Source organism: Pelecanus crispus, chromosome 6 (genome assembly GCF_030463565.1).
Source record: "Pelecanus crispus isolate bPelCri1 chromosome 6, bPelCri1.pri, whole genome shotgun sequence".
Classification (NCBI taxonomy): domain Eukaryota; kingdom Metazoa; phylum Chordata; class Aves; order Pelecaniformes; family Pelecanidae; genus Pelecanus; species Pelecanus crispus.
Genome location: NC_134648.1, coordinates 64,216,654 through 64,229,953, shown reverse-complemented (window position 1 = coordinate 64,229,953; position 13,300 = coordinate 64,216,654). Strand labels below are relative to the sequence as shown.

The 13,300-nt window shown below is 40.9% G+C and overlaps 1 protein-coding gene across 1 annotated transcript in view; it reads left to right on the top strand.

The window, feature by feature from the left end:
• The window catches only part of AKT1 (AKT serine/threonine kinase 1), a 66,804-nt gene extending 54,064 nt beyond the window's left edge, over positions 1-12,740 (top strand). The window contains exons 11-13 of the mRNA XM_075711957.1: positions 6,471-6,558; positions 11,345-11,447; positions 12,133-12,740. Of these exons, the coding sequence (XP_075568072.1) occupies positions 6,471-6,558; positions 11,345-11,447; positions 12,133-12,212 (271 nt within the window). The 3' untranslated portion in view covers positions 12,213-12,740. The remainder of the gene's footprint in view (positions 1-6,470; positions 6,559-11,344; positions 11,448-12,132) is intronic.
• Positions 12,741-13,300: the final 560 nt, after the last annotated feature.

The window sequence follows — 13,300 nt, the reverse complement described above, 5'->3', positions numbered from 1 at the left end:
GCCCACTTGTTTCTAATTACAAGGTTTTCCCAATGCCAATAATTACTCCACAATATGCTCATTTTATACAAATAGCCACTTCTTCACATGTATCTTCTTCAGGCTTGGAACCAATGATGCTCTGATCTGTTGGACAGATGATTTTCATGCTGCTGATAGAAATAACTACAGACTAGACAAGCCTGCACACATGCCTGCAGCTTGCTAATTACACTGGTGCTTCCCAAGCTTTTTGGATCATGGACCATTCTTAAATACTGGTTTCTCACCAATCACTGTTCACCCAACTTTTTAACTGAAGTTGCGATCCTGCAAATCCACTGCGCTTCGTGGCATTTTGGGCAGTACAGAGAACTGAGCTGGAAGCACTAGGGTAGAAGTCCTGAGTTCTGGCCTTGTAGTTTTATTTTCTTTTTACTGTGGTCTGTGTGCTGGGGTGGGCGCCTGGGATACTTGGTAATTGGCTCATAGTGAGTTCATGGAGCCATATTGAAGAAAAGCAGCCAGATAGCTACACAAATACATTCAGTGAAAAGTTAAATAACGTGCAGTAGTCTGGTTGACATTAGCCCGTTGATGATGCTTTGGGGAACCACTATGTAATTCAACAGAAATCCCCTCTTCCACAAAGCCCAGTGGTGGAGAGAAGTTAGTGTCATTGTAATGCTGTCTGTGGCAGAAAACATAAGAATAGGCAGCATTTAGTAACTGCTGATGAACTTCAGAATGGGACAGAGGAGACAGCCAAAACCATGAGAAAAATGAAACTGGGAGATGTCCCTTCCCGTAAAATCCTCAAAAAAACCCCAACAACAAAAAAGGTTGATAAAATGATGCTCTGTGATGAGAATATTTTAAGTTAAATACCAAGGAGCTAGGGAATTGTGACCTGAGTCAGTGAATTAAGTCTTAAAAATTCCCTGTTGTACCTGAACTGGATATATAGAAACAGTCTTAGCATTCTGCATTCAGTAATACCAGTTCAGCCTCAAACTTACAGGCATATGGGGAAAATGTGAAGAACAATAAATTGCATTCTGCTTTTAATCATGGCTGCTTTCTAAATTTGGTCATATAAAGTCCATTTTGTAAGAGAAAAGGAATTTTGAAGTTTCTTTTGGGATTGATATAAGTTTATTAATATTGTAATGTGAGCCCTAATTTTCCTAAGAAGGAAAAAATCTATTCTGTAGATATTTCCTTTTAATGTGACCTGACATTCTCCTTTGCTGCTTTGTGACATGTATCAAATAGAAGGAGGTAATCAGAGCATCTTTTTTCACACATAAACCAGCAGGTTTTAACTTCTATTTTTCTTTCTCTGGCTGTGAAGACTGCAACCTGTGAAAGTGGGCATGGATCAGAGTGCTCCATGTAAACGGGCTGAGTTTAGATGGGTGGGTGGGTTTGTAATCAGAGTGTCTTGCAACCTCTGAATCTTGGCAGGTTTTAAACTTGAGACAACTTCAGGATGATTTCCTCTGAATTTTGACCATATGTTTTCACTACATGCCTTAGTGCTCCTTGTCATAGGTCAGGGTTGTTCAGCCTCTTTCAGATGGGGTTTGTCACAAGCTGCTTCGTCTACTTCTGTCTTCTGTGTTGCTGTTGGACCTTGCCATTCAGGAAGAATGGGAGGAAGAAGATGCAGCATTTCACAAATGCCTGTTTAAAAGATTTAATGACTTCACAGAGTTGTAGTTGTGGCTTTGGAGCACTGAAGCTGGTCGCTGGGAACTGGTGATCAGTCCTTGCAGCCACACAGAGATCTGGCACTTCATTCTTTCTAGTGGTGGTGGTTCTTTCCACATCCAGAGTGCAACTTTGGCTGCAGATGCTCAGGAAGATCAGGGTCAATCAAGCCTTTACCTGCATAAAAAACAAATTCCTTGGTTTTTTCCCTTGTGAAAGGAGGCGATTTGTAGTTTGTCCTCTGTGGTGCTCTGCTATGGGATGGGTAGATGGCTTGAGCAAACTTGCTCTCGGACATCGCTAAGTCTGCAGCCCACGCAGCCACCACTGGAGTTGGAAGAGGTAGAGGTGGGGACTGCGGGGGCCTGGAGGTGGTCCCAGTTAGCTGGTGGCAGGCAGGAGGGGGTAACCTTGAATAGCTGGTCATCTTAGGCAACAGACTTCGTGCCTTGTGGGCATCCGGAGACTTGAAACCACGTGTGACAAGTGTCTTGTGTTTGCTCTGGAATGTGTGTGTCTTGAGTACAAAAGTTGCTTCTATCTCCAGACAACTCCAGTGTCCTGTGTATCACTTGAAATGCGGAGTGCTCATCAAGTCTTCATACATGTTTCACCAGGTACTTTGAGGTAGACTGAGATTTAGCTGTTGTGTGTTATGATTTTAGTCTAAATTGGTTCAGTCCAAAGCTATTCAGAACGAGTTTGGACAAACTCAAACAGTTCACCTGTAAGAAATCTAAATTAAAGCTGAGGAAAATGTAAAAGGCAAATTTAAACATCTGCCCCCCTGCTTTCTAGAAATCGGTAGTTTAGAGACTTCCCAAGCCTCAGCATCCTCAAACACAACTCCTTTGTGGTTACTAATGTTGGGGGGTGGGAGCTTTTCCAGTGTTAGTAGATCCACTACGTTTGTGTCGCATGCATCTGATTAATGAAGGAGTGGGCAAGTAAAGCTCCGCAGAGAGCTAGGAGTTGCATTAGGCTTTCCAAAAGCCTTAATATCTGAGCAGGAAAGCCCCCAATGACTGTGCGTACAGGGCTTTGGGAAGTATATGGCCTTTTCCTTCCAAATCTGGAGTCATCAAATTGTGCTGTTCCCAAAGCCAGCCAGAACTTCTCCGTGCTGCTAGTGCCGGGCACAGGAAAACAATGTAGGTGCGGTTCCTAAATCCTTCCCTGTGGCTATTGGAGACTTCTGAAGGTAAGGGCCATAGTAAAACAAGTTACTGGTCTCCATCCTGACTGCATCAGAGAGGGAGAAATACGCATCTGTGTGCTCTGAGCTGGTGAACACCAGTAGCTTTCGCTGAGCTGATTTTCTTGAGCCCAGTGGGTATATTTGCACTATTGTAGAACCGGGTTTGCGGGCAGGGGGGAGTCAGAGAAATCATGTGAAGACAGAACGGCAACAGAAACGGTGCCTAAAACTGTGACTGTCTTCTCAGATGAGAATGGTGCACTTGCAAATCTGTAAACAACAGAAATCTGTCACCTAGAAGCATGACATTCTCTTCAGATGAGGATTCGCCCACAGTCAGAATCTGTATTGTGGCTCCTAATATAGTGAAGCACGAGCTTAGGAATGGGATTTTTTGGTGGGGCAGGGTGAAGGCGGTTGCTGCCTGCTTTCCTGTGATGGACCCTGGCTGTCCTTACTGTAGAAACTTTTTAACTATAAAACTAGAATTTTGTGGGTTTCTTCTTAAAGAGCTGGGAATGGACCTGGGTGCTGAGCACTGTTTACTTTTACATGGTCAAGTAGAGAAACAATATTTTTCCTGTAATCCACTAATTCCAATCTTCTGGCCTGCAATAATACTACTTTCATGTTGACTCTGTTTATATGCTACATTTTAATATATAATTTTTTTTTAAATAACAGTACACACATTTTTAGAAACATTTGCATGTGATTTTTCTGTGGAATGATAGCTGATTGCCCTTGACTAGTGGAGGACAGACATTTGTCATTAAATGATTGAAGGAACTTGCAAGGAATACACAGTTTCATAACAACTAAAAATGTGGAAGTGGTTTCAGTTTAATATTGATGTTGCACTTTATTAATAATTTTCTCCTAGGGATTTAGCTGAAACATAGAAACAAAGGCTCTCAAATGTAGATGAAAGTTAAATGAATAACCAGAATTGTTTAGTAGGTATTTTTCAAGGAGACAAATTTAGACAGAAGTTTGGGGGTTGTTTGGGGTTTTTTAATTGTTTTTTGGCCTCTACACTTTGTGTTGTATTTCCTTGTATACTGTAAATCTCAGTAGCTTTTTCTTTTTAAGTCCTGTTTATACTATTTTTGGTTCTGTCTGAAGACTTAAATGCACAGAATTTAACTTTATTGTGCAAGAATCCTTTCATGACTTTTATTCCTGCTATATTTTTCTTCAGTTGTTGCATGTCCTTATGAAAGGCAGACGTGCTGCTCTTTCAGGTCTCAGTGGTGCTTAACCATGATTTTTGCATTAGGTGCTGATTTAATTTTGTTCTCCTTGTGAGGGTCCTTTCATAATAATTCTGAAAAACAAGAGTGTGTTTTGGAATAAGCCTGTATCCAAAATACAAGGTTTCTATCGTTTCCGCATTCGCTTTGAATGGATTTGTTTAATAGTATGGATTTTTCAAAGGTAAGTCAAACATCTGGGGTTTTTCTTGGCATTTCCCTGAGTATGTATTTGCCCTTCATGGAACAAAGGCTCCGTATTAGATAACGTATTCTCCAAAGCACTCGTACATGGCTGCAGCCAGCCAGCCTTCCTGCATGCCTGTGCAAAACACGCTTCAGGATCTTCTTAGCTCATAGTCACTCCTGAACTTCTCTGCAGAAGTGCACTCTGTTGATATCTGTGGCTAAAGAGCATCAACTCCACCCTCTTCTTCTTCACTGGCCATTGTCATCTGTGCTGGGGAAGCAACGAGGAGCCTGGTAGAGACTTGGCAAAGCCTCTAGACCTGTGGGGGACCAGCAGAGAGATGATTACTCACAGAGTTTTTCTCTGTTCCCAGGCTGCCCTGGAGTTTGTCTCTGTTCCAGGCTGCTCTGCAGCTGTATAACGTGCTGCCAGGCAGATGGGAGAGCCATCACCCAGCTTGGTTTGACCTGTGGGGCTCTAGGGCAAACTTAGGCTTGGTCTTACAGCTTACCTGGGGAAGGAGAGCATCACCCGACACTTTGTGACTCGAAGACTGGGGGTCCGTTCCCTGTTCCACTGCACATTTCCTGAAGGAACGTGAAGGAGCAAACCCCTTAGGTTGCTGTGCCACTAAATGAAAGAGGGCTGGGAGGCAAGCATGGACTCTGAACTGCCAAGCACCTCTGCTGCTTGGTCTCTCTGGTACAGCTGTGGCCTCTGCCAGATTGCACACTCTGAAGACGGTGCTTGGGCGTGGCTAAGAGGGTTGCGAGTACCAGGATCCATTCGCAGTCAGCAGTATGGACAAAGTATCACCGTATTTGACGACTCCTCGCTAAACAATCATCCAACGCTGTCCCAATAGCATTGTGCCTTCAAACTATGTCCCAGAGCATGCACTACAGTCTCAAGCTGTCAAAATACCACGTCAATGGGCTGTAGCACAGCCTTCACATTATCTCTGATAATTCTGAATGGAAAGCCTTCCCTCCACCCCCAAATAATCATGTATTAGGGCCACAGGGTTACTGCATGTGGCCCGGAGGAGATTCAGGGCCAAGTGCTGTGGAGCAAGGATGAGGCCTGGCTGGGCAGCTTGGCTTCAGGTTCAAAGAACAGTCCTTGGCCTGTTTTTCTGTGGCGGTATAGCTCTAGCCTTGGTCACATAGAGCCATTATTCCAAGCTCTTAAAATAGGGATAATATCTCAGTTTGCCAGTGGCACCAAGAATCAGGCAGATCCTAGAGGTCAGCCTGGATGAACATGGTGACACCTCTTGTGCTTAAATTCCTGAGTGTCTTCTTAACCTTCTTACCTGAAAGTAAGTCTCCTGCTGATTACTCAGTATTGTGCTTTGTTTTCTCAGTGCATGCCTTTGCTTGCAGATGTGGTTCAATCTTTTAGAGAACATTTTAACCTCCACAGCAAAATTTAAGCTTCTCTTAGCTCGAGACTGCAACTAAACTGATTGCATCTATAAGCTGTGTGGACAGTTTTATTTTGGAATAAAAGTGCTTTATCTTGATATACCTTAAGTCAGTAGAACACCCTTTGTGCTTTCGTGAAGCCAAGGAGGGGGAAAGTTTTGCATACAACACGATATTATCACTGCAGTTGTCAACTGTTTTCTTTAATGGAAATTTAAATCAGGTTGCATAAATCAGTTTGTCTTAAAAATCCTTGCCTCTCTTACACTTCAGAATTGAATTCAGTTTTACTGCTGGCATCGCTCTGCTGTAGAAAATTGTAAGGGGTAGTGACTTGTTAATTTAGAAAGAGAGAAGGGTGTGTGGCTCAGACATTTTGCTTGCAGGATCTGCTGTGGTCCCTAGGACAGCATCTTTCCTGAAGGGCAGGTCTTTTGAATTTTATTTTTTTTTTCTTTGTTTGTTTGTTTAAGAGAGACCTTTGTTCTAATTCTATTTGTTGGCATGTTTTAAATCTTTTAGTGGGACTGTGTGAAGCCTAAAATAGACTATCGTGCAGCCCTTGTACAAACAACAAATATGAAGCAAATGCTAGAACTGCTCCCAAATGTATTGTATAAACTCAGAATTTCTTTACTACCATTTAATAAAAACTGTATGAGAAAAATAACTGTACTCAAACATTTAATTACTTATTTTGCCCCAAACAGGTTAGGTGGTGGTCCTGATGATGCCAAGGAGATTATGCAGCACAAATTCTTTGCTGGCATTGTTTGGCAAGATGTATACGAGAAAAAGGTACTTACACAACTGTTCTCCCAAGGTGAATTGTAGCTGTGGATATACTGAATGTTTCAAATTTTGTTGCCCTCTGTAAGGTACACAGAAGCTCTTCACAGAAGAGGTTTGCAGTTGTTTTTAACAAGGCTAAATTGCTTCATGTTTCTGAAAATACTGTAATCGGATTACTTCTGAAACAAAGCTTTTTTCCCCACAATGAGGACTATTTCTCAATGAGATACTTGTTTCTGTGACTGAATAAATAGGATGTAACCAAAATTGCTTCCAAATTTAGACAGTATATAAGCTTTTAAAATGGCTTTTCTTGTGAATTTTTGTTGCTATTCCTTGCTATCAACTGACGTATCCCTTGCGAGCCCAGGAGTTACTGTTGGTTCCTCAGCATCTGGAAGCAAAACTTCCTAGAAGCTGTAGTGGAAGATGGGCTGTTTGTTCCCTTTGCATTTTTCCTGTCTTGAATGATGAAATTAGACTGAATAGGCAAGTGCAGAGAAGTGTAGGCTGTTACGTCAATTCAAGACTAATTTTTTTTTTTTTTTTTTTTTTTTTTTTTTTTGGTGACAGCAGGCTGATGTGAAGTGTCTGCACTTCATGGTGTTTCTCATTGGTTTTCCCTGAGACCCACTGAGTTTGTAGGCTTTCCAGTGGGAGCCACTGAAGTCAAAGAGCCCAGCCCTTTCAGTATGAATGTGTTGCATCAGTTGTCTATGCCTCACTGGCCCTTTGTTCACAGATAACTTGCTCCACTCCTCCAAGATGTCCTGCTTTGTGCTCTCAGGGCAAACTGCTCTTGTCCTCTTCCATTTGATTCTCACCAGCCACATTTTCCATAACGCTCACATGAAATGCAGCTAACTAAAACATGGATCTGGTGATTCAAGGCTCCCATCTACTGGTGCCACATGACCTCACTCAATCCCAGCCTTTCCCGATTTCCCTCCTCCCCCCCTGCAGCCCCTCATGATATCAGATATCGTTTGATCTCTAAAAACAGTTTAGTTCTCCCTCCAGTTGGTGGGAGCAGGTAAGAAACTTAGCAGAAACTGAGTTCTAATTCTTTGTATTCTTTCGGTAAAACTAATATAGTGATCTATTAGCAATATTTATATTTTAAAAAAAATAGAGCATAACACTGCTGGTTTCCATACCGTAGTGGGAGAATTGTCCGGTGTCTGTATACAATTACAAAGAGTGCTCTGTTTCCTTCTGTTCTTTCACTTCCTCACAGATTTGTGTGGCTAAAGGGAACTGAAAAATCATAAAATAAGGTTTTGTGCCTTGAAAGTGTAGATAGAGTTTAGACCTCTGTCCTTTCAAAGCATCCCTTGGGAGAGAGCTGTGTGCGGTCATGAGGGCAGGAGGGAGTTGCGTGGAGTTTATTCGGTGTAATGTAAAAAGTATATCTGAATTACTGTTCTAAACAGGAGTTTGTCCCCATTTTCACCCAGCTGACAAGCTGGTTTTGCTATATTTTTGCAGTTGAAGGTAAAAAGTTGGTAACGGGGCTCAAATGTCTTCAGTGAAGTTATTTGTTATTTGATGGTAGTCCTGCTTCTCTGAATGGAGGAGGAATCACACAATCTGGAGGCAATTTATTTATCCATAGGACTGAGGAACCCTTCATAAATTGTCCCATAGTAGTACTGACTCAGACTGTCGTGGAAACTACCAGGAAATTCCAAATGTTACATATTTTGGAGAAAACAGTGTGCTAATTGAGGCTATTTCTGACCTTGGCATATGCAAGGAGGCTGGATTCTGGTTTTGCTCCTGTCCCATTAGCATGTGCATCTGAAATTGGATGTAAACCATTACCTACTGTAGAAATAGCCATGCTGTGCAAGTGAAGAGATTTCAAAAAGCCTGTGGATAATTGCTGCCTACATTCTGGGTGGTCCAAAGAGAACCTTGCAGCATTTACCTGAAATGCAGTCTCACAGATAAAAGCTGAATTTTGTCAGCTGCCTAGAGGTGTTTATGTGCTAAAAGCTTGGTAACCCGCTATCTCCAGATAATGGTGAATATGTTTACGAACATAGGCTTAGGGTAGTCGAGAACACTTACTTTGTAATTAAGCTTTTTGGAAACATAGTTTTGCTTCAAATTACAAGGAGTTCCGAATAACTGGGGTTGTCCCAAGAATTTAAAATATTCATTAGACTCTCCTGAAAGAGTGTTGTTACTTGTCTCTGGGGCAAAGAAAGGTGCAATTTAATTTGCAGTATTTGGCCACCCACAAGCAAACCATATGCAATGAGATTTTAATCACATATTTTTTTCTGGTCTTTTTTGTCTCTTAAACCGACGTAAGCCTGCAGGTATCATGCTGGTCTGCAGCAGTGGGAAGCTACAGGTGGCACCTCTCCGCCGGTTGAACTGCAGAGCTATTGCAGCGACAGCTTTTCAGTAAAGCAACACATTTGCTTGGTAAAGCCAGCGTTAGAGCTTTCTGCAGCTTCCCCTCTGTTTCCAGCTTCACGTTCTAAATTTGACAGCTAGGGGGAAAAAAATTGTCTTGTGGGTGCATCATGATCTGTCTCAAATTGCTTTTAACAGATACTAAAATAAAAAGGAAAATGATACAGGCAGTGCTTGCCCATTACCCGTGTGTTCTGACTTAGGATTGCTGCTCTGAGTCGTTCTGATGTGCATAGTTCAGGTGTCTGCTGCAGTGCCCAAGTCCTAAATCACTCTGTGCTGCTCACAGCAAGCTAGAGCAACTGGGAGCATTGCGAGTGCCAAAACCACCATTAGCTTAAAAGGACAGATAGAACTTTGCACATGCATGCATGCACAGCGTGTCAAAAACAAACCGACGTTCGCTTTAAGGAATAGGCAGACAACTGCTATAAAGAGGAAAAGAATAGAATTAAACTGTGAAAGAAAGAATCCTTATCCTCAACAGGGTTTTTATACATAATGTGCTGGTTTGACTTGATTGAGAATAGCATTATTAACATTACAATGCGAAGCATTCCTTCTTGAATAGCTTCAGGAGGACTGTAAGGCTCAGAATGACTTGTGGCTTTGGGATATCCTGTTTCCTTTTCCTTTTTAAATTCAGGACATAAAGACCGCTTCTAAGGACCTAATTTTTTTCACTGGAACATTTGCCAGGCTCCTTTAAGCCATCCTTGGGTACAGAGGATGATTAATAATTACAGAATATATTAATCATCTTTTTTTTTTTTTTTTAATTGTGCTCTCTGATAATAAACAGAAATTTTTGTCCCTTAATTTTTAAAGATTTGTTTTAAACTGTAGAATGTTTCTTTGTTTGTATTTGGAAATATCACCTTATGTGTAGGTTACACTTCTTAAAGTCTTTACATTGAAAATGAAGGAGTTTCACTGGGGGTTGTTTGTAAGACAGGACAACACTCTGTGAAGTGCCTCAGAACAGATTAGAAAGATGACCCTGGCAACAGGGAGTTGAAGCTAGTGCTTTTCATATTAACCGACTTGCCAAGCAAATGATTCCTCAGATCTAAGCTGGAGGAAAAGTTAGGGGTGGAGAAGAAGTATTTTGTACACTCAAGATTTGCTGGTCTTTTCCAGGTAGTGATTTCTGTCGGTGTTGCTCTTCTTTCTGTAAGAGCAGAAGAGCAAGTGTCGGGGTCACTGCTTAATTCCAGTTGGAGCAATTTACCATTTGCCTTGATAAACCTTTCCCTGCAGTTTCAGATTGGAAGCCGTATACTTCCTCTATCACGCTCCTAAATTGTTGCCTGGTGTGGCTCTGTGCTATTAAAAGATGGCCATACTTAACCCCAGCGGTGGGCGAACTGAAGCCCAGCGCTGAGAGCTATTACATGTCCTCTGTGGGAGGGCTAAGAACAGTGTTTACATTCTGTTTCTACCGCATCGTGCGGCAGCGAGGTGAGCGAGGTCTGAATCGCAGCTCCGTTGCCCTCCAAAATTGTACGTGTTCCAACTCTGTGCATCTGTATGCAACCAGCTCTGCCACCCCGCTTTCCAGGCGCGCTCCTCCTCCAGCCCCAGTCAAGCAGCTCCGCTCCATCTGGAGTTCCTCTTGCCGGAGCTTGCCTAGGTACACATGGATGATTTGTAGCCTGTCTGCCCGAGCGAGTGTCAAGAATAAAACCCAAATAGTGCGACTCATGGTGTAACAAGGGGAGAATGTTCACTGCTAAGGCACTCCAGATTTTCTGAGTTGACATCAAACTGCTTTTGAGGACCGGGAGTATAAATGCTTAATGTTGCTGCTGCCGTGTCCTAAATTCTCCCAGGCTGGTCCGACTTACAGCACAGTTGCAGTCAGAGCTGCATGGGCACAGTAGTTCTGTGGCTGAAATTCTTCTCTGCCCATTACAACCCTTGCGGTGGTATATGAGTCTAGCTGATCGGTTTGGTATCAGAGCATCTTTCTTACTCATCTTCATCCTCTTCAAGCATAAACCCGACTAGATGCAGTTGACAATTTCAGTATAATGAGGTGGGGAACCAGTATATACTATTATTTTTAAACATTTGTAAGCATGTTATTTATTACTTGAAGAAATGTTAGGATTCTAGGTTTTTCTTTGTGCAATTAACTCCTACAGGCAAAATACCTTAAATGCCCCATAAATAGGAATTGCACACCTAAATAAATACTTTTTACTCTATATGGTTCCTTCTTTATGAACTGGTGTTTTTTTAAACTTATTTTAGGAGTGTAGGAAAAAACACTGTAGCTTATAACTCTATTTGAAATTCTACCCGTTTCAAACAGTACTGCAAGAACCTGTAAATGGACAGTATTTTTTTTTTCTTTTCACAGCTTGTACCTCCGTTTAAGCCACAAGTTACATCTGAAACAGATACAAGATACTTTGATGAAGAATTTACAGCACAGATGATAACAATCACTCCTCCTGACCAAGGTAAAGTTTTCCCATATGTTGCCCACTATGTTCTCCAGACAACCAGAAATAATTTGCTGTAATGTTACTTGGTCTCTTTAGACTGTGTGAAAAAGCATCAGTTTAAACTTGTGGGTTTTCCATATATGTATTTGACCAAAAAGTTGGTAAACTGATGTGAAACTTCCCAGTCTGGGAAATGAAAAACCTCTTTTAGAAGATGGTGAAATTATTTGTACTGTTGTCTCTTCTAAATCTGTACATTCCCATTCGAAAATACTTCTGTTCATGAGTTTTGCATGTGTACATCTGCACACACACTGGGTATATGCAAGCAGTCAATTGAGTGTGGACTAACGTCCATATTCAATCAAAATGCATTTTATTTTCATGGTAACTGAGCATGTTTGATGCTCTGAAATAGCAGTTGCCAGAAGTTCAGAACACTGAATATGGATTTCAGCAATGGAGCTCCTAGCAATTTTAAATGGACATCCAAACAACTGTTTACATACAACAGTCAGGATCTTCTGTGATGCCCATTTAGTGGGGTGAGATTTAAGACTTCCTGTTTCTTTGTCCTTTCAAGCTGTGGAAGAAAAAGGCAACAGTGAAATTTTCTGAAATAACTTTACTGTGCATTATCTTATTGTTTGGTTACTTTAAAAGGTAGCAAATGTTGTCTACTGTTTTTTTCATTTTTCAGATGACAGCATGGATTGTGTAGATAACGAGAGAAGACCTCATTTTCCTCAGTTCTCCTATTCAGCCAGTGGAACCGCTTAATGTTGCAATGTTTTCCCATTCAGAAACAAAACAGACTGCATTTTGGGGACCTTACTTCAATGGACACTAGAGAACTTTCTATATTATCTGAATTACAAACTGTGTTTGTATTATGACTTAGACGAATTTGTAGGAAGCCTCACAGATTCTGTATTTAAAACAATTCTTTGATGCATTTTTGAGAAGGAAAACAAATCCATTCTTAAAGTATTACGTCAAGGCTTTTATGCTGAATGACCATAGGTTTTTAAGAATATACACCAAAACTGTTTACTTTAGAAATAATTAAGGTATTCAACATATCAGCAACTCTGACCAGAAAATACCCTTATTTTATTTATTTCATACAGTTCATTATCTAAATATAGAATCTGCACTCTGAACAATTAGATTTATATAGGAAGATATAAGACTTTAGTAGCTAGTGCAATAATATAAGCAACAAAGTGAACAAACTCTGGAGGGTTAAGGTTCAAACTCATTTTGGACAGCAGTGAAGTGTCATCCAACTCCAGAAAACCAACTATAGGAACAGCATTAATGGCCTCAGTGAGGTAAATCAAAAAGCAAAAGTTATTTTTGTTATAACATCTGCTGCAAGACATTACATATCAAACTGAATCCAGTGGAATTGCCACGTCGTACAGATGAGTATTCCATTCTAGACAGTGCATTTAATTATTCCATTTGCATAGAGTTTAGGAATACTTCATAGGATTGGCTTCTCAGAACCTAGAAAACGCTTGATTTACCAATCTAATATGAAATGCAACAACGCAAAATCACCCACTTTCACCACTGTATAAAAATACCATACAGGTCTAAGTGAGAAATCATCTTAATGAGTGAGTCAACCAGACAAAAGTACATTTTGGCACTGAAGTAATGACTTGTTGCCGCTTTTTTTTTTATGAAAAGATATATGAATATATATAAACACTTAATTTTTTGCATCATGCCAGATCATTTCTTCTTTCTTGAGTGTGCATTAAAGGTATCAGCCAACAGTTCATGGTGCCTTCTCACTCTTGAAGATTCACTTTAACAGTGTTTCCCATGTATAAGAAAAAAACTAGGTTGAAACTTCA